Genomic DNA, 26,453 nt, shown 5'->3' with positions numbered 1-26,453 from the left:
TCTGTTTTCTAGTCTTTTTTCTCCATTTGCTTTTATTTGGTTCCCAGGAGGAAAAGAAAGATGCAGGTTTGTGCCTCTATCTTCAAGTTTGAAATCCTATTGTTTATACACAAAGCTTCATTACATGTAGACTTTCTTTTAGAAAAAGAAGTAAAGTAGAAATCTAAGAGAAGAAGTAGAAATCAGTTAAGAAAATGGGCTCTGGCTTTCTGTGAACCTGCAGACCTAACACCACATGGACTCAACTGAGGTTTCTGGCTTGGTGTTTTCAAAGCTGCAGGTCCAGACATTCCTGGGGCCAATTAGCCACAGCTGGAGCAGCCAAAGCTGCTGGGGTGCTGGCACAGGAAGCAACATCCCAAGGTGGCCCTGGGCAGTGAACCCATGGAGGGCACCTCTGGCCTATTCCCCAAGACCATTTTGTCTCCCTAGGACTCTGGGCCTGAAATGGAAGGGTTGACCCCAAAGGCTTCTGCAATGCCTTCAGGGCCTTTCCCCCCTTCGCTTGATAATCCTTTTCTTTTGTACTAATCTTCTTAGCACCATTGCATTTTTCAGCTAAAAATGCTCTCTGCTTCTATACCACATGACCAGGCTGCAAATTTTAATTATACATTCTGACTTTATCTCATGTCTTTGCCTCCATAACTCAGCATAGGCTGTTGCAAGCAGCCATGCAGCTTCCTTAATGCTTTGCTGCTTAGAAATTTTTTCTGCCAAATATCCTGGTTCAGCACCTTTAAGTTCCACATTCCATAATACTTTGGGGCGTGAAGAGAATGCAGCAAAGTTCCTTGCCAGTTTGTAGCAAGGGTGATCTTTGCTCCAGTTTCCAATAAGTCCCTTCTCATTTACAACTGAGATCTCTTGAGTATGGCCTTTACTGTCCATATTTCTGTCATCATTCTGCTCACCACCATTTAACCAGTCTTTAGGAAGCTCCAAACTTCCCCTGGTTTTCTTGTCTTCCAAACTTTCACCAGCAGCTAGGCTTTTTCTAGCCTGCTCCTTCAAATTCTTCCAGTTGTTCCTCAACACCCAGTTCCAAAGCTGTTTTCACATTTTCAAGTATTTGTTATAAGCTCCCACTTCTCTGGTACCAGTTTTTTATATTAGTCCATTCCTGCTGCTTATAACAAAATACCTGTGTTTTAGTCCATTTTGTGTTGCTATAACAGAAATACCTGAGACTGGATAATTTATGAGGAAAAAAGGTTTATTTGGCTTACAATTCTGGGACAGTTGCATCTGGCATGGGCCTCAGACTGCTTCTACTCATGGTGGAAAGTGGCAGACAGCCAGCAGGTACAAGCAGATCACATGGCGAGAGGAAGCAAGAGAGAGAGAGAGAAGGTGCCAGGGTCTCTTTAAGCAACGAGCTCTCACGGGAACTAATAGAGCGAGAACTCACTCATTAATCCCCCCTCCCCCAGGGAGAACATTAATCCATTCATGAGGGATCCGCCCCCATGACTCAATCAGTTTCCAACACTGCCACATTGGAGATCAAATTTCCACATGAGTTTTGGAGGGGACAGCACATCCGAACACCATTAACCTGGAACTAGGTAATTTATAAGAAAACAAAATTTACTTGGCTCACAATTCTGGAACAGCTGCATCTGGTGCAGGCCTTGGGCTGCCTCTGCTCATGGCAGTAAATGGCAGCCAGCAGCAAGTACAAGATCACATGGTGAGAAGAAGCAAGAGAGAGAGAGACTCTCATGTGCTGTCCTTTTAAAGCCCTCAGAACCATGCCCCGACCACCATTATTAATCTGTTCACTATAGCATGGTCTAATCACCTCTTCAAGGCCCCACCTTTCAATTACCATAATGGGATTTCCCACCCTCAACAGGTACAGTGGGGATTTAAGCTTCAATGAGGTTGGGGAGGCATCCAGTATACACCAGGGGAGTTCCTATTTTCTCCACTCTGTGCATACAGAGGCTTCTGTATGTGGTCCTCTTCATCTTGACTGCTTCTCTCTAGATTTCCTTTCTCCCTGCCACTTTCCTGTATCCTTCTTCTCTGAGCTGTACCACATTCACAGGAGATCATAGTTTTCCTTAGAGGTTCCAGAGACTCCATCACTATTTGCTACAGAAAGAGTTTTGCTTTTGCTCAGTCTTTGCCTACTGTCCCCTGACAAGCTGCTGGAGGTTGTCATTTCTTCTGCCCTTTACAAGTGTAATCTACCAGGGGATCTGACTGTCCCTTACCCCCAGGGCCCCAGAAATGTCCTCTTCTGCTTGGTGTCAGTCCACCTGCAGAAATTCTCCCTGCTGGTCATAGATCTTTACAGAGGCCAACAGGGACTTGATTCTTTGGTTGAGAAATTCATAGCAGTAAAACTGAACACTTACAACAGTTATCTGTATGTTTCCATGCAAGGTGCTCAATTCCAGACTGGGAGACAAATGCTGTGCTCTGTACACCTGGTCACGCTGCTCAGCGACCCTCTCTGGTGTCCCCTGCTACTTCAGGGGCTTGCCCTGGAATGCCCCACCTTGGTCCTGCCCACACCTTCTCTCCCAAGGTGAAGGTGACATCACTGGGACCCTTCATAGCCCTCAAAACCTATGTCTCCAAATACCATGAAAAATATGTGGAAGGGGACAAGCCCAAATCCTTTGAACAGGTTAATTCTAGGACACGTTTTCTGCCAACACTACTTTCAGACCTCTGTGCTGAGATGACTGAGGCTATCCCTTCTTCAGCAGTCAAGAGATGGATCACAGTGCAGATCACCATTCAAAAGCTACATCTGGAGAGGGGAAACAATCAAGAGACAAATGTCCCTTACATTCAGCTTTTTGTTTTCCCTCCAGGGAAGCAGGACATTTCCTACTGAAAAAACTCAGTGGGGAGTAGGTTCACATGGCCCAGTCAGGATAATCTGTGGTTCTCTAGTCCTCCACAGCTCCTCCCCAAGTTCTCGTCCCTTAATCCTGTTCACTATATCCTTGCCTTGACCTGACTCCAACCATGGGCTGAATGTCCTTAGAACTCAGAGTCCAAGGCATTTGGCCTCCTTTGTTTACCTTCACCATCACTTACACTCAGAACAAGCATCTCCTTCACATCCACAACCGAATGGATGGAGGCTGCTGCCCGACACCATCCCCCCTCCCTGCCTGCCTGTCTCCCTATCTCCTCCCCACTCAGAGATTTAGTGGTGCCGGCTCTGAGACTCACCATTTGTCCTGCTCTCTGTGTTGTTAGACCTCTTCCCTGCTGTGGATTTACTGAGATGGCAGTGACCCCCTTAGGTCTTCCTAGCAACACCTGCTATGGCCTCACCTGTCAGTCTGATCCAGACTATCAGAACTCAGGTATTGTCCAGTGTCCCATGCCCCACCCCCAAGGGCTCAATTATGTAATAAGATGTGAATCCTGAATTAATACAGAGAGAATGCTCAAAAGACCCAAAGAGGAGAAGAAAACATCTCCCTATGGTGTACATGGAAAAAATAAACCCAACTTCAGAGTCCAGTGTGGGTCCCTTGTGTACGACAGAAGCAGCTCTGCTTGTGCTACCCAAGTAGGGACAATGGGCCTCAAGTAGCGACAGTGGGCCTCACTAAGCAATAATGAGTTCTTGGGAAAAGGTTATAAGCAGAACAGAGAAGGTAAGTGTCCAACAGATGGTAGAAAAGAACTTACCGAAGGTGAAACTTTCTGCCTTCCCCTGTGCTAACACAAGCAGAGTCTCAGTGGCCCTGGGAACCACTGTAAGACCACTGTAGGCTCCTCACCCCAGGACACTGCAGCTGCCCAAGCACTGATGGAATCACCAGGACAGTAAACCCAGGGCCCAGCTTGCCCTCCCTTTGTTTGTCCCTCTCCACTCCTCCATCTTCCATCTTTCTCATCTCTCTCCACAGGAACTTTCTAGCTGTCTTCTTGTGGGTGGAGTCAGTCACACTGAGGGCAAATATTAGGGAAGCTCTTGTTCCAGGGAAGTGGTGGCTGGAGACCTTGGGTGGGGGACACAGCTGCAGGGGCTCCTCACAGTCCTGCAGCAAAGCCATGGGCATAGCATGATTGAGCCACCTCACTGCCTCTGGTATCACAAGGTCACACGTCCCATTGGCAAGAGCTGAATTACGGTCTGTTTACAGTTCATTTTTCAGGGAAGTCAGTGAAGGGCCATTGTTTTACCTTGGGGTTAAAAAGATATTCTTGGATATTAGGTACAGAATTGTAGTCATGATACTGACAGGCTAAACTGGTGGACTACCAGTTATAACAACTGCTGAGCCAAGCCGGCACTAATCTAGTCCACAAAGCTTCGGTGTTTCATTGGATAACATTCTTCAACACAGAAATAAAGGAATTAAGTGGCAATAACTGAATTGCACAGTGAACATATATGTGCAGACTTACCAAAGAAGTAGCTTGGATGCTCTCAGTTAGGGTTTAGTGTTTTATCAAGAAGGGCTTTAATACAAGGAATTAGATGCATGTAGAATTTTTGGAAGGATGAGACAAACCCAGTTGCCTTTCCAGTACCTGAGAAATGGAGAAACCATGAGAAGGCTCTCCCGTCAGTGGTGAGAACTGCCTGTAGCATCAAAGCAGTAATTTGTTAAAGTTCTCCCAAAGGCAGCTAATAAGTCTGATGTTTGGTGTCTGCCCGTGTATCAATTTGCTGCTTCTAAAGGAGAATAATGATTCTTTTTTGCACCTTCCAAATTGTTTTCAAGGGCCTCTCACTGGTAAAACATAAACCAGAATTCCGTGAAAAAGAAGCCGAGAAATATAGTTTTCAGGCTTCCAGTCCTTTCAATTTAGGGAAGAGTTTAGAGTAAAGGGGTAGTGCTAAGGATCCACAGACAGCATCTGACACAAATGTATAGAGAACACATCACATGCACAAATTGTCCGGTGATGGAAGCTTCTTCCTGTGGGCTTGGGAACAGCACTCAGACCATGTCTCAGGACTGGGCCTCTGCCCACTTCTGGGCTCTCCTCTGTAACAGGACACCCAGACCCCCTCGGCACCCCTTCACTGAGCAAGCCACACAACCTTTGTCACGTGCACCTGCTGTTGCTGTAATTGTCTTCTTCTCTTCACATCTCCACCTCTGTCCTTGTACCTACTTACCCCCTGAAACCCCCCAATTGTTCTCAAAGAAGAAAACCCTCTCCTGAGAGGAAAAACAGACTCATTCTCCAGGAAAGCAAACCTCGCTCCATAAGGATGAAAGGGATTGTGTTTCTGATCCTTGGTGAAAAGAAAGAATAGCTTACAGCATTACCATTCACTTGGATGCAACCAGGGAGCTTAAAGAGGTGTCCTTTCCACTTGTCTGTTAAACTCCACATCAACCTTCTTCCACCTTGCTAGGGGCTCTCTGAATGTGCTCACTGGCCAGCTTCTTCTGGTCTTTACATGTGGGCGTTTCCACTCACATTCATACAGTCTTGTTTCCCTTGATTTGAACAACAATCCTATATCATATATGGATGGATTATTCCCCACATTTCATGTATGATGAAGTTAAGGAAGCAGAGAGAATACACCACTTGCTCAAAGGTACAGTTAGTGAGTTTCAGAGGGTATTAGAACCCAGCTCCTTTGACCCTTAGCCAAGTGCCCTCTCTATAGACCAGCAAAGACTTAAGAGTGAAAGAAAAGATGAAACAATGGCCTTATTTGCTGCTGCTTTCAAAGTGGGCTCACTTGGTGATCTCAGCTCTTCTTTTCCCACTATCCCCATACCTCCAGTCCCTGGGAACACAGCTCAGCATATCTTTTCAATAAATTAAAAAGGTCACCCAGTATTAACACAACCAGTATTTCAGTCTATGCCTTATATAATGCTTTAACATTTGATTTTAATGTAATGGAGCATTAAAATTATCCCCACTTGACCCTAGCTAGCCACAGAAAATTGACAGCTTTATAATTAATGGCTGTTGGTTGCTATATTATGTGTTCTAGTTAATTACCCAAAGTGCTTATCTTGAGCTAAGAAGATTACAGGATTTTGCATGTTGATGCACTGGGCTAAATTTTACTCTTTAGAATAATGATGGATCTAAAGTAGACGACCTGGTAATTCCAACAAACCATGGTGAAGTCTTCTTCCTTCAAATTAAACAAGTGCTGGCCCTTGGAGCTGTAGTCCTCAAGGCTGATGCATTGGTTGGCAGTGTGTCCACTATTATTCTGTTTAGCAAGCATGATCAGATCAATAGGTGCTGTAACCATTCAACTTAGGTTCATTTTTCTGATGAAAAAAGATTTAGTGTTTTTCAAATGCACCTAATACTTTATTTCTGTCTTCATTAGGTCATTTTAGTAATAAAGAGGCTTATCTTGGTCTAGATAAGAATTAACAGATCATCCTTTTCTGTATTTGATTGAGATAGCTTAGCAATGTAGTTAAAGTTCATGTTGTGATTGTTTCATGTAAATGTTTCAACTATTACAAGTATTTTTCTGGTGGAAATTCTTTGAGAAAAGGAAAAAATCTGTGTTGTTAGCATGGACAATCCTGTAACTTTCTCAAACTCTACCAGCATTTTATTAAATTTTGATATTTTTCATTTTTACTCAACTTAAAATATTTTTTTCTATTATCTCCAGTGGTTTCTTCTTTGACCTATAAGTTACTTAGAAGTATGTTGTTCTATATCAAATATTTGGTTTTTCCAAATATATTTCTGTTATGGATTTCAATTTTAATTGAGCTGTGTAAATAAAACATATTTTGTATTATTCTTATAATATTTATTGAAATTTGTATCACGGCCCACAATATTGTCTCTTTTGGTGCCTAACTTAGTCTGTTCAGGCTGCTATAACAAATTATCATAGACTGGCTGGCTTAAATATCAGATATTTATTTCTCACAGTTCTGGATGCTGACAGTCTAAGATCACAGTGCCAGCATGGTCAGTATATTAGTCCATTTCTGTTGCTTATAACAAAATACACGGAACTGGGTAATTTATAAAGAAAACAAAATTTATTGCTTACAGTTTCTGAGGCTGGGAAGTCCAGAGTCCAAGGAACATATCTGGTGGTGGTGACAGTGACCCAGGGTCTCATGTTACAAGATGGTAGAAGCAGAGAAAGAAAGAGAGACAGACTCTCCTCTCACTTCTTTTCTTTTAAAGCCCTTGGAAGCACACCTCTGACCACCATTTTTAACCTCATGGTCCTACAATCCATTCACCTTTTCAAGGCTCCACCTTTCAGTTACCATAATAAGATTTATCACCCTCTTAACCATCACAGTGGGGGCTAAGTTTCTAATACGTAAAACTTGGGGGACACAATTCAAGCTTTGGTGAGTTTTGGGGAGACACAATTCAATCCACTACAGTCAGGTTCTACTGAGGGCCCTCTTCCTGCAGGCTGAAGACTATAATCTTCTCTTTGTATCCTCACATGGCAGAAAGAGAGTGAAATAGTGCTCTGTGGTACCTTTTATATGGGCACTAATCCCATGGTTTAATCAGCTCCCAAAGTCTCCACCTCCTAATACCATCCCATTGTACATTAGGATTCCAACACAGGAATTTGGGGGGTATGTAAACATTCAGGGCATTGCAGTGACTAGGCCATGGGCACTGGAAACTAATATATATTCTGCTATTGTTGAGTACAGAGTTCTATAAATGTCAAGTGGATTGACAGTAGTAATAAAGTCATTTGTGTTTCAGATATTATTTCAGGTATTATTATTTTCAATATTATTATTATTTTCAGATATTATTTCTTCTTACCCCATCTTTCTCTCTTTTCTTCTTCTTCTAAGATGATGATTCCTCAATGTTAGAATATTTGATATTATTTCAGGTCTCTAGCATGAGCTATTCTGTATTTTTCTCTCTTTTGCTCCTTTTGTTTCACTTTGAATAATTTCTATTGAAATGTCCTGACTTATTTACTTAAATAATATTCAGTGATATTAGTAGGGCACTGTGTTTCTATCCTAGAATACAGCCACACTTAGAAGAGAAATCTGCAATACTGGTATTCACTTTGTAGCCTCGGGCATGTACAGCAAACAAGGACTTCACATGCCATGTGTCTGGATCACTCTCTTGTTTACATTCATATTAAGTCCCTGGGAACACAAGGAATGTATTTAGTACCATGAGCGATGTCTACTTCTATGATTGTTCTACTGTGATTTCTTTGAATAATTTATCAGCTACTTAACACTCAACAAATTTGACTTTTCATGTAGAAACTATCTGTAAGCTCTCTTAGTTTTTATCTCAGAGCCTAAAATACTGTCATTTTAAATACATGTGTTTCTATCTAAACAAAAATTCCAATGTTGAGGAAAGAAAGAAAAACTGGGTGTATTGGGGACTGCCCTGCGTGATCGCGGCCAGGCATCCGTGTTGTCTCGTCACTGGCCTGGGTGAACGTGAGCCCGCTGCCTGCTCATACTTGTGCATGTTTGCATCATTTTCCTTTCCTTTATTCTATCCCAGGTGCTGGGGTTCCCCAGTTCCAGCCAATTGCTCTGAATGGCCGAATCCAGGTTCTCAGCAATGGGTCGTTGTTGATCAAGCACGTTGTGGAAGAAGACAGCGGCTACTATCTCTGCAAGGTCAGCAACGATGTGGGCGCAGACGTCAGCAAGTCCATGTACCTCACGGTTAAAAGTAAGGAAGAAGAATGCTTCATTTTACCTACTTAGGTCTTTGTTGGCTTAGATTATCAATGGTCTCCATACACATCTGTTTAAAAATGTAACAGAAAAAGACCCACTCTTTGCTATAGCTGGGGTTTAAAGTTTTGCTGTCCTAGAAATATAATTGAAGAGGATGGTGAAAATTCAGCCAATTGTCAACAGCATGTCAGGGCTGCTCGTGTCTGGGGCACGGAGCCACATCCTTTTCTCCGTTCTGTTCCCACAGTCATGGTACAGGCTCTTGGCAACATAGCAGAGGAGTAGTCTCTGCCTTGAATGCTATATTTTTATCCTGTGGATTTTACTGTGGAAATGCCCAATACGTGGTCTCAGATGTGTTCTTTACAGTAGCCTATTTCTATGCATTTTATTATTTGCAAGCTGGTTTATCCATAGATTTCCTTTTTGAGGTCATTGTAGAATCAAACAACTGGAAAGCTCCTTACCAAGATCAAACAACTGCAACGAGACAGAAAGGTGTAGCTCTGTGCTGAGGGTCACGCTGTTGGCCCCATTCACAGGAGAGGGCACCTCATAGTGAAATTCTGTCATACTTTGATAACTGAACCATTAAGGAAGCCTGTAAAGTGGAACAAATTTTACCAAGTCCTTCTTATTGACAAATAATTGTGCATCTAGTTTACAGTGAATGGTTATGTTCATTTATATAATTTTCTATTGGATAATCTATGACTACTTCTTGATTACAAGGTTTTGCTCAGACTTCCTCTTATTTAAATTTTAATTCCACTGTTAATGGTTTGAAAAGGCCTCTACCATATTATTTATTAGGAGGGTTGTATTTAAAAGTGAGTTTCAGTGGGGCATAGTATATGTGTGTGTAATATTTAAAGGCTAGCTACAAAAAGAGTAATATCCATTCTAATTCATTAAGAATTTATTTTAGTTAGTCCGTTATTCCCAATAGAACAATGAAGATACTAAACTATCTATTTGCTAAACTTTTATATTGTGAAACATTACAGTTTTGAAATGAATTGTTTCAAAATATATTCTGCATGTATCCAATACATCATTTTTGACTTCTAAATTCTATGCTCTGAAGAAACTGATTTGTAAGAATCTGTAGACAAATTATGGTATCATTTAAATCTAAAGCTGAAATGGTAATTTGTAAAAAATTATAAATTGATGAAGCATTAAGGTAACCTAAGAGCTGACACTGATCAACATTGGTGCATCTTTCTCCAACAAAAGGAATACATTCTGCAGTTGTTTTACTATAATCTAAATTTATAAAACATTTTTCTGTTCCATAAATACATATTTAAAACCTAATGTATACAAGGCCCTGTGAAGGATGTAAGTACAATCAACCATGGATCTTATCCTAGGGAATGAATGAGCTTATGTTTTGGAAGGAGAGATCACAGGAAGAGGACAGAGGCCACTAACTGTAATGCAAGGTGAAGAGTACTATGTGCTATATCTGTGACTTTCCAAGGACAGAACAGTCAGTTTGAGCGGGTTAAGGAAAACTTCATGGAAAAAATCTTGAAGAATGAGTAAAATATTTTTTTCAAACATTTATTATATGCCAGGCATTTTGTAATGTACTGATGGTACAAATATGAATGATACGCATTTGATTTCAAGGTGTTTACCTTCAATTGGGGGTACAAATAAATGAATAACCCATTACAATTCATTATGCACATTTGGAGATTTGTACAAGATTCACTAGACATGCAAAGATAGGAGGCTTGGCTCGCTTTTGAAATGCATAAATTAAAGGTTTTCCCCACATCTCCTCTCTGCATACCTTTGTACTAGGTGCTAGTAGCAAAGCATCAGGAGAGGACTAAAAAGAGAACCTTTTTAGTCCTTCATGAGCTTCCTCTCCCTGGGGTGATTGGGCGTGTACATGTACAACTCCTGTTTAGCAGAATGCACGAGTGTTAGAGCACAGGACAGCAATGTCCACAGACAAGGGTGCAATTTACATTTGTTTGTGGAATCCGTGACTATATGAGGCAGACTGAATGTGTGTATCTCTCAAAGTTTATATGTTGGAATCCTAACCCCAAATGTGATGGTGTTAGGAGGTGGGGCCTTTGGGGGGGGGGTAGTTAGGTTACTGGAGTGGAGCCCTCAGGCATGGGATTTGTGCCCTTATGAAAGGGACCCCAGAGAGCTCTCTTGCCCTCTTTTCACCACATGCAGATGCGAGGAGAAGGCAAGCCATCTGCAGCCAGGAAGAGGGCCCTCCCCAGAACCCAACTATGCTGGCACCCTGATCTCAGACTTCCAGCCTCTAGAACTGTGAAATATAAATGTCTGTTGTTGATAAGCCACCCAGTCTGTGGTATTTGTTATAGCAGCCCGAGCTGACTAAGAGACTACAGAATGGAAACTTGTGGCATCTGAGTTCAGTCTTTAAGGACACAAGGGATTTCAAAAGGTAACATTGTTGAGGTTATTTAGTGGTGTTCCTGGGAGAGGGAGCAGAGAGCAGATATAAGAAATTAAAAGATCCAAGGCAAGAGGTAACTCTCAGTGTGAATGTTGTGCAGAGCATGGAGAAGATTAGAGGGGAAACATTGGAAGTGGGCATACTCCAAAGAAAGATGATTCTTAGAGCTGATCAAATGTTAGATTCCCTTAAACCATACAAACTATCAGTAGAGAGGTGCATTTAAATAAGCTAATTTTACCAGTTCTTAATAATCCATTGGTGGGTTTATAAACTATTTCAGCTTCAAGGATATGCTATTGTTAACCCTTTTCAATCATAATATTTAAATTCTGAAAAGTATAAAATAATTTAAGAAGGAGGTATAGACACATGAATACATAGAGCAAATGCACCTATTGTTCAAATGACACCATTTAAAAAAAAAAAAAAAACCACAACTAAGAAACATGGGGATGTATTCTGCTGTGCTTTGTGTGTTTGTTTGACCAGACTATTAAATGTGTAAAAATGCACACACTGACGCTGTGCACATGGCAGTGGGAAATCTACCCCTTGGTGTATACTGTAGCTATTTTACTAAGAAAACAGGGAGGAAACAGAAGCGGGCAGCATTGGTTCTGGTGTGACTGGGCAGAGCCACCCCAGCTGCTTCTGCTGAGCCACGCTGAGCCAAGCTGCCCATCAGCCTTTGTCCAATCAGAGTTTAGGTCCGTGCAAGTGGAAATCTGATTACACCTGAAACTGCAGCAACAGGGCTTTGGGGCTCTTCCTTATCTGATGTAAACTGGGCATAAATCAAGCACAGTTTTCTAGCCATTTTCTTTTAACTTCTAGAGAAAATAGAGGTGGGGGCCGAGCCCATGGCGCACTCGGGAGAGTGCAGCGCTGGGAGCGCGGCGACGCTCCCACCGCGGGTTCGGATCCTATATAGGAATGGCTGGTGCACTCAGTGGCTGAGTGCCGGTCATGAAAAAGACAAAAAAAAAAAAAAAAGAAAAGAAAAGAAAATAGAGGTGGGATATATAACAATGCAGACACACACCTGTGCGCATACATAACAATGCAGATACACACCTGTGCACACACTTCTGCACATACATAACATTGCAGACACACACCTATACACGCACCTGTGCACATACATAACAGTGCAGACACACACCTGTGCACATGCACAACATTGCAGGCACACACATGTACATACACAGCATGTACACACCAAACCCAAATGCCTTCCAGCTAGCAGCAAGAAAAGAAAGAACCATCATTTCATTCTCCTTTATTGTCAGTCATCTCTTAATGTGGTCCTACCAATTACAGGTACCCACACTCGTGTACACACACACACACACACACACATACACACACACACCATGCTACATAAACACAGAAAAAACACTACCAATGAGCTACAGCTATATATACAAATGCAACAGGACAGGAATGGCAACAAACAGGCACCTCCCTCCCCAGCCCAGCTGACCACAGGGAGAAACATGGAATAGAATTGCTAAAAGACACCTTCCCTTTTTCCCCAAACAGTTGACTATACTCATTTAAACATTAGAGAATTTCTCAAAATTGCTGATATCTACTACATGAAAATGGTAACAAGTCTAGTTTGAGGTGGCAGCCACTATTCTGACAACCTTTAAATAGCAGCAACCAAAGGAAAATTCTACTGGGGGGATATGAAGGGAATCTTGTATTCCCACGTGAGTGTTAGCGAAATGCACCAAAGAGCACAGGAGGTGGGGACCCACGGAGGTGAAGAGGTGGGATGTGATAACGATCAACAGGGGCGCTCCATAAGATGGCGAAAAGGCTCTGGGATTGCAACCCAAAGCCCTGGATTCTGATCCTGCTTCCACCACTTTTAAGTTACGTGACACTGGGCAAATCCCTTTACCTCTCACCTGTAAAATAGGAAGAATTATGTCGTCCTCACAGGATTATTATGAAAACTAAATGGGATATTTGCTTTTCTGTGCCTGCTTACTTAACATGATGGTCTCCAGCTCCATCCATGTGACTGCAAATGACAGGATTTCATTCTTTTTTTATAGCAGAATGGTATTTAATTGTATATATATACCACTTTTTTTAAAAAATCCATTTATCCGTCGATGAATATTTAGGTTGATTCCCTCTCTCAGCTATTGTGAATAGTCCTGCAGTGAACAGGGGAGTGCAGGTGTCCCTTTTTTATTTACTTTGGATTTATACCCAGTAGTAAGATTGCTGGATCATATGGTAATTCTATTTTTTGTTTTTTGAGGAACCTCCATACTGTTTTCCATAATGGCTGTATTAATTTCCTTCTTAACAACAGTGTATGAGAGTACCTTTCTCTCTACATCCTTGCCAGGATTTGTTGTTTTCTGTCTTTTTTATAACAGCCGTTATATGCGGAATCTAAAAAAAAGAAAAAAAAGGTGGTTTTCATAGAAGTAGAGAATAGAACAGTGGTTACTAGAGGCTGGCAGGATAAGGGAGCAGAGGGGGAGGGAACAGGTTAGTCAATGGGTACAAAGTTCTGGTGTTCTAGGGTGACTACAGCTAATGATATTTTATTGTATACTTCTAAATAGCTAGAGAAGAGGCTCTTGAATGTAATCATCACAAATAAATGATAAATGTTTAGATGATAGATGTGCTGTCTACCCTGATTATACAATACATTATATGATACATTATACAATACATGCATGTATTGAAATAACACACTGTACCCCATAAATATGTACAATTAAAAATAAATTAATTTTAAAAATTAAACAGAATAACGTATGTGAAAATACATTTTAAAATGTAAAGCACTCTACATATGTATTCCAAGACATGCAGATAGGAAGTGATTCTGTTGGCTGGAGAGAAAGAGAAAACGTGCATTGATGGTGCTGTGCACAGGGGCCTTTCCAGAAAATTGTTCTGGAAAAGAAAATTAAAAAGCCGTAGGATAGAAAAAAGCAGGAAGAAACAGGACTTCCAAGATCTGTGGGGAGGTATTTTCATTATCCATATAATGCCAATCCATAGGTCAGCCCTGGAGTTGTGCTTTAGAAACTCTGGTGGCCAGTGTCTGCTTCCTAACCCTGGTTGTTTAAGACTCATCTATAAAGTGTTTGGGGATTTCAAACTGAAAAAAAAAAATTGGATAGAAAGGAAATTGCATTGCCCTGAATAAACATATTAAGTATTCTTCCTTTTGTGTAAGTCATTTAAAAAAATAAGTGGGCTGCAGATATTTCTAAATTCAGTAGGGGAGAACTTGCTGCCTGATCGAGCAACACCAGAAAATTAAGACGGCTGCTCAGATGGGAACTCTGGACTCCCAGGATGACTGGTGCTGGGTTTTAAACACATTTTAACGACCCGAACTCTACTGACAGGACCTGCTGTTGGAGTCTCACTGCAATCCTGGAAACCATACACCAGCCAAGTCTCCTATCTGGGAAGTGTTCTTACTGCTCTCAAAAACCACCACTCCAAAAATTAAGAATTTGTACCATAAATACACACCAGACACACACACCTTTCTTTGGAATCAAACATGAGGTGGCTGAGGGCAGAGAAGAGGGCAAAGTATGGAATTGTCATGGAAAGCATCAATGGGACTAAAAGATAATACGTGCAAATCCTTTCAACCTGGCTGGTATTCCTGCTTCTAGGTCTACACTGCCATCTCAGTTGTAGTTTATCTTTTACCAAATATCACCCCAGGAATAGGGAATCAAACATGCGGTAATGCTTAGGAGCCTTGGCAGAAAAGACAGAGGGAGTGTGCTCTGCTTTCGATCAAATCTGGCTTCTGGTGAGGACATTGCACCCCTCACCTCAGCCGATTAGGGCTGCAGAGCCAAGCTGCACCTGCAGAATGGGCCTCATGCCCCATACCAGGTTCCATTTGGGGTCTGAGAAATGTGGATTTTTATGCTAAGAACATAGTTTTAAAATCTACTGGATCTCTTAGGTGGATAAGCTGGTATTAATGCCAAAATTGCATCTGCTACTGACTTCTGCTGCAGGCTTTCTGATGCCTTCTGTGTCCAGCAACACTGACTTCGCTGTGAGCCCATAGCCCACAGGGCACCAGCAGCTCTTCTTTTGTTGGCGCTCTGCATAGGTCCTCTCTGATCCCCGCATGCAGCATAAAAGAGCATCGCTTATCAAACAGGAGCAGGTGCTTCCCTGGAGAGTCAGTTACCCTTGGAATCTAATGAGTCTCCAGCCTCTGGTGCTGTGGCCTCCCTCTTTATGCTCCACCAGGCAGGTCCGTGGGTCCCTGTGCCCATCAGATCTCTGTGCTGTATGTGCATGCATATGAGTGTGCACATGCATGTGCATGCACCATGAGCTCAGCTCTGATCAGACAGTCCTCAGGGTCTTGGTTATTTCTGGATGGAGCTCTGTAGGTGACTTGGCCTCAGGCCAGTTGTAAGTCCTGCCATTGCCAGGGTGGAAATGTTGGAGTTGGCACACAGTAATCCATTGCCCTCCCTTCCAGAAGATTCCATATCTATACCGGGTATTTCATTTAACTTCTGTTACTTCCTGCCCTCGTGCATTGCCCCCAGGCCCGCAGATCTTTACCCTAACACCTGGTTATCTAACTTGAAACCTCCCTCCCTCCCCTGTGCAGGGTTGCTCTGGGACACTTCCGGGAGGAGGAAGCAGCCAGGCTGCCTCCACGGTAAAGCTGCAGCTGCACTTTAATAACCGATGCAGTGTTTTCCAGGTTACCCTTTAAGAACAAGAGATGCAGGAGTTTTTCCCTTTGTTTTGCTCTCACAGAGGAAGGGGACGTAAAGTTTAAAAACATAACGTTATTAAATTACGTTTTTTTGTTGTTCCTTAAACTGTCAAAATAGCTCAAATGCACCTGAGCCAGCTAGCAGGATGCTGCTTTCCCTCTATCGCTGCAATTTTGAGAGTTTCACAATTAAGCTTCCAAACCTTGACTCACGAGCCCTGTAATCTATGGACGACCCCATGAGGAACCTTTGAAATTGTATGCAAACATGTATGCATTTTTCTGGGAGGAAACTGTATCCTTCATGACATCCTCACAGGAATTTATGATGCTAAGAAGGTCAGGGACTATTATTCTAGAAGATCATACCTTGGGTGGCCTGAAATAAAGACTCCATGCTGTGTTTCTCCTGTAGCACAACTCAGAGCGCTCAGAGACACGGTTATAAGGGGCCGAGGAGGGGTGTGCAGCCAGAAATCAGGCCAGAGGCTACGTTTTATTGAAAACTAGGTTTTGATATCATATTACCTTGCTTCATGTCCACACTCTATTGCAGCCTCCAGGTGTGTATGACATAAATGAATGGAAGTGACATAATGTTGTGGTCAACAGTTGGGCTGCAGACTCGCCCTGCCACGTTACCTGGGGCAAGTCACTGGCCCTCTCGCCAAGCCCCTGCAAAGCAGAGATAGTGACATTACCTCTCTCCTGGTGTGGCTGTGGGGCTGACCAGACCTATCACATGTGATCATACAATCGCTTAGCAGAACGCCGACATAGTAGGAGCAGAATAGTATCCGCTATCATTGACGTGGAGGTTGTTGATGCTCTTATCATCATCATATTCATTTCCGAATTATGGCGTGAGGGCTTCCCAAACAAAACAAATCAATGCCTGTCATAGAATACAAGGTGTCCCTGATTTAAAAACACCCAATTTGCACATTTTCATAAACTCGGAGTCCACCAGGCCCTACCGCAATTTGTCCTGCCCGTATGCACAGTTCATCTCTCCTGCCCTTCCCTCTAAAATCCCTCTGCAGTCAGCTGCACCTGCAGCCTTCATGGAATGTCCGGGTGTGGACGCAGAGGGTGGGTGGAAGCGGGAAAGAGTGCGGCTCAGCGGGACAATGTCCTCCAATGCTGTCATGCTGCCGTCACGAGGATGGGCTCCTTCCAGCAGAGCTTCCTGCACTCCATGTGCACATCTTCAGTTCACTTCTAAGTTAGCCTGAAATTCTACCAGCCATAGATTCTTTGGGATTGATAAGGAATTTGTAAGATGGAACGGCAGATACAGCAGATGCAATGTGTAGCCTACTCAGACTTCAATTTCCCTCCTCCCGCAGTGTCAAGCATTGAATTGTATCTCTCTCCCGCAGTTCATATGTTAAAGTCCTAAACCCCAGGACCTCAGAATATGACCATATTTGGCAATAGGGTCCTTGCAGATATAATTATTTAAGATGAGATTTTCCTGGATTTGGTTGGGCCTCTAGTCCAATATGGCTAATGTCCTTATAAAAAGGAGAAATTTGGATGCAGACACAGACAGGGAATATGGCCATGTGAAAACGGAGACAGGGTTTGGAGTTATGCTGCCACAGCCAAGAAAAGCTGGATGAAGCAAGGAAGGTCCTTCCCTAAAAGCCTCAGAGGGACTGCGGCCCTGCCAACACCTTGATTCCACACTTTCAGCCTGCAGAACTATGAGAGAACACATTTCTCCTGTTTTAAGCCACCTGGTTTGTGGTACTTTGTTTTGGCAGCCCTGGGATGCTCATACACTCAGGGATAACAGAACTTTGCTGCAGTCTGTGTTTGAGGGAATCTCGCCATAAGCAAGATCCCCTGCTCCAGCCCTAGCCTGCACCAAACAAGGACAGCCCACTCCCTTTGAACATAATTGGCTTAAAGATGGGCATGTGACCTGGTTTTGGCCTCTGAAATGTGAGGAGAGATCTGTTGGGAAATTTCTAGAAAAGATTTTCTTATTCATAATATGAGACTCTGCAAGAAATGTTCATCTCATTTAATTCCTGACCCTATGGTTGTCTGGTCATGACACTGTGATCGGTGGCAGCCATTTTAGTATTGTTCTGAGGATAAAATCAATATCTAGAGGAAGGTGGAGTCCAGAATACCAGAAAGGTGGAGTTGTATGGCTAATGTGGCACATCTGGAACCCCCTGCCTCTGAACTCCTAGTTGTATGAGGTGACCTATTGCTCTATTGACTTTGCTCTCTAAGCCAATATGGGTCAGAGATTTCTAATTTGCAGCTGGAAGCACCCAAACTTATGTAGGTAAGGAGACAATGTCATTGCCCATTAATGGAACATAATTCAAACATATGGCTCCTCTCATTAAATCAGGCTGAATTAATCACTGAGGGAATGAGGAGCTCTATTTGGGTTCTATTTGGGTTGAGAAACTACAGGAATTTATAGAACAAGATGCTTTGGGTTGGGGCAGGACAGGTGTGTGGGAGGAATGACAGCTGAGGTCAACGGCAGCCCTTGGGCGTGGGGCACATCTGGTGGAGGGAAAATGACAAATACAAATAGCCTTTTAACAATGTGACTGGGGCCAGCACTCCTCCAAGGAAAGAAATTGGATTTTTCCCTCTATTGTCACCCTCCTCATCCCTCCCCTTCTTCCTTCTTCTGTTTTGAGGCTCCCTTCTACTCAGCAGCTGAGAAGTTATGTTTGCCAGTTTGGGGCAATCTCAGCTTTTTCAGGGTTTCTCAGTTGATTTAAGGTCCTTCCCCTCTCCTCAGCCTTCTGTGGGTGGTGGCATCAATGTTTGGAGTTCTCAATCAGCTGCCACCCTCCACTCTGGCATCCTACTCTGGTCGCTGGCCACAGGGTCCCTTCTGGTCTTCTGGCTACCCCTGGTCAGAGCTGTCCATTTGCCCATTCAGCAGTACTCATTGAGCGCCCCCTAGTGTTGAGGACTCTTCTAGACCCAGCATGCTCCGAACAAGAGAAAGTATTAGTTTACCACCGTGGAACACACATTCCCTCTGGGAGAAGGACATACAGATGGGTATATAACATAATGCCCAGCAGAGAATAGTTTGAAGTAAGAAAACGAAGTGTGCATATGTCCTGCAGAGAGAGCACTGCAGGTAAATGGGATAGTAAGTGCCAAGGCTCAAGGTAAAAGTCGGTTGTGTTTGAGGAGCAAAAAGGACACCATTGTGCTCGGAATGTATGTATATAAATGTATTTGTGTATATGTGTGTATGTGTGTGTGTGTGTATGTGTATATGTGATGTGTGTATGTGTATATGTATATGTATACATACATATATGCAATCTAGATTTTATAACGTTTTCTCTGAAAAGGTTAGTTTATCCAAGCTCTCTGCCATTACGGCAAGTCTGAAACATTTAATCCTATTTTATAGTGTTTTGATCTACAGTTTTAAAATTTTGTAGATGAATCTAGCAGCTTTTCTTTAGGGTCTCCCTCCCCCTGCCTTTTGTATCATGCTTACCAAGATATTCTCTATCCCAAGAATATTAATAATCTATATTTTTCATTAACTCTTTAATATTAAGGAATTTGTTGTGATGGAAATTATGAGTGAGAGCTGATATCTTTTCCACAAATGGTTAGTATGTTGTTCTAACATCGTTTGTTGAACAGCCCATCCCATCCTTACTTTTTTGAAATGTCAATTTTGTTTTAGGGAAAGATATTTAAGAAAATGGTCTCTCGGGTAAAACTTCTTGGTTAGTTCTGCCAATTACTAGCTGTGTACCTTGGGCAAGTCACATAACCTATCTATGCCTTGGTTACTTAATTCTCAAATCACCTTAGAGTGCTCTTACAGGGTTTAAATTAGTTAATGTAAATACATGAATTTCCCACAACACAGGAATGAAGTTGGGTCCCTCTGTACACGGTATACAAAAACTAACTCAAAACAAATTATAGACCTAAATGTAAGAGCTAAAACTTTACAAGTCTTAGAAGAAGATATCAGAGTAAATCTTTGTGTCCATGAGTTAGGCAATGGTTTCTTAGCTATGACACTGAAAGTATAAATGACAAAAAAAATACATAAGTTGGACTTTATAAATATTGTAACACTTTGTGCATCAAGAAAATAAAAAACAATCTGGAGAATGGGAGAAAATATCTGTAAATCATATATCTGATAGGGGACTTACATCTAGAACTCTTACAATTCAACAATAAAAACACAAATAACCCAATTTAAAAATGGGCAAAGGATTTGAAAAGCCTTTATCTAAACAATGTATCCAAATGGCCAATAAGCACATGAAAAGATGCTCAAGATCATTTGCAATCAGGGAAACAAAAATCAAAACCACAATGAGATATTACGTGTCACTGACTAGAATGGCTAAAGGAGAAAATGACAGATGTAGCATGTGCTGGAGAGGACGTGGAGGAACTGGAGCCCTCACACATTGTGGGGAGATGTAAAATGGTGCAGCCACTTTAGAGAACAGTTCAGCAGTTCCTCAAAAATTAAACATAGGGTTATCCTGCAACTCGGCTGTTTCACTCTTCGATATGCACCGAAGAGAAATATATCCTCACAGAAACTTGTATGTGAATGTTCATAGCAGCACTTTCCATAATAGCTAGAAAATAGAAACAACACAAATGTTCACCAACTGGTGACTGGAGAAACAAAACGTGATCATGCAATGGAGTATTACTCGGCCATACAAACAACACAGCAGTGATACGTGCCACAACAGGAATGAACCTTGAAAACATTCTGCTAAGGAAAAGCAGCTAGGCACAAATGACCATATATTAGATGATACCATTTGTATGAAATGTCCAAATCATGCAAATCCATATAGAAAGAAAGTAGATTAGTGGTTTCCTGGGGCAATGGTGGGTGACTGCTAATGAGCACAAAGTTTTATTTGGGGGGATAAAAATGTTCTGTAATTAGAGGTAATACTTGCACAACTCTGTGAATATGCTAAAACCACTGAACTGTACACATTAAAACATAAATTTTATGTTATATGAATTATATCTCAATAAAACTGTCATAAAAAAAATAATTCTCAGAACATTTAGCAACTTGTAACAGGACCATGTAACACTTGTTAACAGTTCAGATTTTGAAGTTAGATGATCTGGTTTCATATCCCAGTTCAACTGTCTGTTAGTTATGTCAACCTGGGCAAAGTTCTCAAACCTTTACAAGATTCATTCTCTTCATCTGTAAAGTGGAGATAATTGTGCGTACTTGCTAGAGTAGTGAGGATTAATTGATGGAATATTTAGACAGCAGTGTCTGCCAAATAATAAGGATAAGCTCTTAATTAGTGGCAGCTGCTGCACTCACATCCTAAATGCTCATGTGTTCTTTTGCACTGACTGATCTTTTTTTTTTATTTCCACACTGGTACCACGTGGTTTAAAGAACTGTGTCTTTATCTGCCATTCCCTCCGTCCCTCTACTTGTAGCCCCTCTGCTTTCCTGCTATTTGGAATTTTCTCTGCTCTGCTCATGTGTTTATTCATCCGGATAAACTTAAACATGACTTTGTCTTTTTCAAAAGCAGCCATTGGAGGAGCAATTAAAAATTCATTCAATTTATAGAATAATTGGGGGTGGGGGACCCACCTCTTTACCATGTTGAGTCACCAGATCTAGAAACATGAAACTTCGCTCCATTCTCTCTAGTTCTTTTGTACGTCCCTCAGTGAAGAGCTACAATTTTCTCCATTTGGGACTTAGACGTATTTTAGTAATTTTCCCCACAAAATTTAGAATTTTGTATGCCATTTTAAAAAGATATTTTGATTTTCCCTTTTATTTGTATAGCCTATGTCCAAGTTCTTAATAATTTTTTACTACTGGACTCTTAATTATGTATGTATGTTTGTTTTTTCTAAAATATCTGTTTATTTCTGATTATACGTATTTATGGGGTACACAGTTGACTATCAGTATTTGTACAGTGTGTGATGCTCAAATCAATATTATTAGCATGTTCACATTACAAATGGTAATTTTCTTTGTGTCCCTTACCCAATTACTCCCTAACCCCCTTCCCTGTGCCCCTTTCCCACCTCTAGTAACTATAGGTCTGTTCTGTCCTTAAAAGTTCAACATTTTATTATGGTCTGTCTTTTCCTTTCTTCCTTCCTTTTTGCCTTCCTTCTTTCCTTCCTTCCTTTCTTTCTTTTGCTCCCACCTATGAGTTAGAACATACAGTATTTGTCTTTCTGTGCCTTATTTCACTTAACATAATTTTCTCTAAGCTCATCCATGTTGCTGTGAATGGCAGAATTTCATTCTTTTTTATAGCAGTTTAGTATTCCATTGTTTATGCATACCACATTTTCCTTATCCAATAATATGCTGATGGACATTTACATTAGTTCCAACTTTTGGCTATTGTAAATAGAGCTTCAATAAACATGGGAGTGCAGGTGTCCCTTCAACATGAGGATTTCCATTCCTTTGGGTATATATACCCAGCAGTGGGATTGCTAGATCATATGGTAGTTCTATCTGTAGTTGTTTGAGGAAGCTCCATACTGTTTTCCATAGTGGTTGTACTAATTTACAGTCTCACCATCAATGTAGAAGTTCCTTTTCTCCACATCCTCACCAGCATTTGTTATTATCAGTCTTTTCGACAATAGCCAGTCTAACTGGGGTGAGATGATATCTCAGTGTGGTTTTGATTTGCATTTCCCTGATGATTAGTGATGTTGGGCATTTTTTCATGTACCCATTGGCCATTTGTATGTCATCCTTTGAAAAATGTCTGCTCAGCTCCTTTACCCATTTTTTAATCAGATTATTTGGTTTTTTACAGTGAAGTTGTTTGAGTTCCTTGTATGTTCTGGATATTAATCCCTTGTCAGATGTATACTTTGCAAATATTTTCTCCCATTCTGTAGGTTGTCTTTTCACTCTGTTGATTGTTTTATTTGCTGCACAGAAGCTTTTTAGTTAGATATAATCCCATTTGTTTATTTTTGTTGTTGTTGCTTGTGCTTTTGAGGTCTTATTCATAATGTCTTTGCCGAGTCCTGCACCTTGAAGTGTTTCAATATTTTCTTCTAGGAGTTTTATAGTTTCAGGTCTTGTTTTTAATTCACTATGAGTTGATTTTTATATATGGCAAGAGATATGGGTCTAGTTTTATTCTCCTATATGTGGATATCTAGTTTTCCCAGCACCATTTATTGAAGAGCCTGTCCTTTCCCCAATGTATATGCATGGTGCCTTTGTCAAAGATCAGTTGGCTGTAAGTACCTGGGTTGATTTCTAGGTTCTCTATTCTGTTCCATTGGTCCATGTGTCTGTTTTTATGCCAGGACCATGCTGTTTTGGTTACTACAGCTTTGTTTTATAGTCTGAAGTCAGGCAGTGTAAAGCCTCTTATTTATGTTTTAATTTTTTTTTTTTTTTAATTTGGCAACTGACTGGTACAGGGATCAAACCCTGGACCTTGGTGTTATCAGCACCATGCTCTGAATGTTTTTGCAACATTAATGGCCACAAGTGCAATAAGGCTCCAAGAGCCATGCTAATCAGTTCAACAGTAGCTGCCTGCCTCTTTTATTCATTCAACAAATAGTTGATGAATCCTACTAGGTGCCAGGCATAGTACTGGGTACAGTCAGTCAAGCATGTGAGCTGGGTTTCCCAAACCTTTGTCATCCTCCCTCATTTCCATCAGTACCTGAAAACCAAAGTCCCCCAGCCACATACCTGTAGGGGGACAAGTTGGGTTTATTCTTGCTACAAAGGAGGACACACATGACAGGGAGCGTGGGTGCCTCTGTAAGAGGTATAGGAAAGGACGAATTATATACTTGGGCTTGTGTTAGGTGATTTGGGGAAAGGTTCAAGGACACAGTGCCACTATGAATTGGATGCCTTTTGGAAGTGAGGGTAATTCTATGATTGGATATTTTAATAGATCTTATCCATAAAGTGGGAGGAAGGAAGCCAGACTAAAGCTATGATGGGTGCAGAGGCAGTGATCACTCAGGTTAGTCAGGATAGCAGATGTCTGGTCATTTTTGTGATTTGTTTGACAATGTTCCTGCTATTGTCTGCATGCAGATATGATAATGGAAGGGTCTTGTTTTTGTCTTGATGCATCTTGGTTATAGACTGATTTTGTCTGATGTTGATGTTTTATGAAACTGTTCACATTTAGCAAGAGAACAGCAGGATCTGGGTGGGAGTTCCCAGCTGGCTCCTGGATGCCAGGGGCTGCTTTCCTCTCTCATTTCTCTTGATCATTGGTATTATCTCTTCAATTTTAACATTATTTATCTTGAAAAGAATGCAGAAGACAAAGCATAGTTTTGTTCAGCTTTAACTAAAAAAGAGCATCTACATATAAACTTCAACCTCAAGGGCCACTAGACTAATTTTCTTGTAATCTTGGCTGAAACAAGCTCCTGAGTCATCTGATCTGCCACAGACCTTGTGAACAGAGGCGTGGAAATAAGCTTATGGAAAGGTGAGGCTTCGGGACTTCGCTCTGATAACCTATTCTGTGTAGAGTGCAGGTGCCTGGGCTTCATGCTCCCCTTTCTCTTGAGGATTCTCAGGTGTGACCCTCTGCAGGGACGATCTGGACTACTCATGTCAGGATACTTCCAGAGACAACAGCCCCAGGGCAGAGTGGCTGATGCATTTGTGAAGCTGCAGCTGGTCATGGTGGTTCCTTCCCATGGCCATTGGGACAGTGGCCAGCTGTCTGCTCTCTGCAGTTCAGCCATGACTGAGACAGAATGGCAGAGACACAGGTGGGAGCAGCAGAGCTTTGAATAACTGTTTTCCCACCTATTCATGTCAATCCCCCAACCCTTCAGCCAGCTGATTCCAGAACCTCAAGTTAGATGTCCACATCTGCGTGTCTTTGCACTTAGCTACTGACTTTAAGGCCCGTTATGGAGGCATATAGCAAATACACACATGGGCAAATAAGGACCTCCTCATTCTGAAGCTGTGTGAGCAGCAATTTTCAGCTTTTCAACTGTGGCTTTAATTGTCAGTATTTTATGTAATAACAGCAGGAGGACTGCACACAACTTTACAAGCATGGCAGAAGCACCAGGTGGGAATGGCTGACTCGTATTCTCATGTTCTCTAAGGTGAACTACATCACAAACAGTGTTCAGTGGATTCTAATTTTATTCTTCTGTCCAAGGAAATGGAGATAACTCCTCATGTGTGGGCCCAGAGGCACCGCTTCTCTGCTGCTGTGGCCTGATTCTCATCTCTGGATGGTGCTGTGGAATCCGTTCCATACTGGGAACTCCCTCTCTTTCTTCCTGTCCCTTTATCTTCTATACTTGCTCTGATGGAGTCTTTATTGTGAATGAGGAGGGAGGAAGCCACGTGCACTCTGAGAAGAAGGCACAGCCAGTGAATGGCCCCGAGGCAAGAAGGAGCTTGGTGTGTGTCATCAGTCAAGCTGCTGGGGTAGAGGGCAGGTTCCAGGAGGAGGAGAGGAAGTCCTCAGAGGCTGGTGAGGACATTGCTTTGCACTTCAGGAGAGTAGCCAGCCTCTTTATTGCTCCTTTTTGCAAATGGGCATATCTACATGTGTCAGCTTTTTCTTTAAAAAAGTAAAATCACACAACACATATACCAAAATGTGCATCTGCTTATTTAGTTGACGATATGCCACCATTGTCTTTCTGGATTAATACATGTAGCTCCATTTTCTTCTTTTTGATAGTTGCACTCTATTTCCTTATAGGGTTTAGCATCATATTGTAACTGCTCTCTTGTTGGACATTCAGCTGGAAAAAATTTTCATGTGCTCTTGTCCTTGTAGAACAACGTTTTGGGGCCTTGTAAGTCATGTGTTCTCAACCAGGGTCTGCAAAGGAAGAAGAGCAGGCGGGAAAGAGCAAGAAGACCCTGAGGGGACAGTTGTGGAAAACAAATTTTTAGGTTTTCATCACTTCCCCACTTTTCATGCACAGCTGAATGCTACTAGGGAACAACACCCTCTCTCCAGCAGTGCAAGTCAAAAGTCAAAAGCCACTTCTGTGGCTCATTTATAGAATTGATACATTATTGCTAGAAAATGGAAGTAGAATTGAGTCAGAAAGTGCTTTGCAATTCTAAACCTATAGCAGAAGAGGAGAGAAGGGCACGTTTGCTTGAAACTAATTGATAATGCAAGAAGGGGAAAACACATTCCTCCATGAAAAGAACAAGAGAAAGGGGCGTTGTGACCGTGCACTGTGCTAATAAGCAGATAATACTGTCATTGTCATCACACCACGCAACCCACTCTGTGCTGCCTTGGCCATGTGTTGAAGGCATGAGAAAAGACAAGGATACGTGCATGGCCACTAAAAATTTAATGTGTGGAGGCCATGAGTTGTCTCCAGGATCACTTTCTGCAACCTCTGATATGCCTCCCTTTCTTATGTGCCACTGTAAAATTGTTTCTACTACTGCAAAAGTTGGGACTGTAATAACTCTAAATGAATTCATTCTGCTCATGCAATTCCATCTCCCCAGGTACTCACTGTAAAGGTACTCACTGGGGATTAAGCACTGAATGAGAGCAGCACAGCCACGGGGACAGGCAAGTGC

General features: G+C 41.9%; 1 protein-coding gene across 1 annotated transcript in view; it reads left to right on the top strand.

Moving 5' to 3' along the window:
* The window catches only part of DSCAM (DS cell adhesion molecule), a 607,645-nt gene that overhangs the window by 372,998 nt on the left and 208,194 nt on the right, over window positions 1-26,453 (top strand). Inside the window, exon 11 of the mRNA XM_063083118.1 lies at window positions 8,464-8,637. Coding sequence (XP_062939188.1) covers window positions 8,464-8,637 — 174 coding nt within the window. The remainder of the gene's footprint in view (window positions 1-8,463; window positions 8,638-26,453) is intronic.

This window comes from Cynocephalus volans, chromosome 1 (assembly GCF_027409185.1).
Source record: "Cynocephalus volans isolate mCynVol1 chromosome 1, mCynVol1.pri, whole genome shotgun sequence".
In the NCBI taxonomy this organism is placed as follows: domain Eukaryota; kingdom Metazoa; phylum Chordata; class Mammalia; order Dermoptera; family Cynocephalidae; genus Cynocephalus; species Cynocephalus volans.
This window is presented reverse-complemented; position numbering and strand designations above follow the sequence as displayed.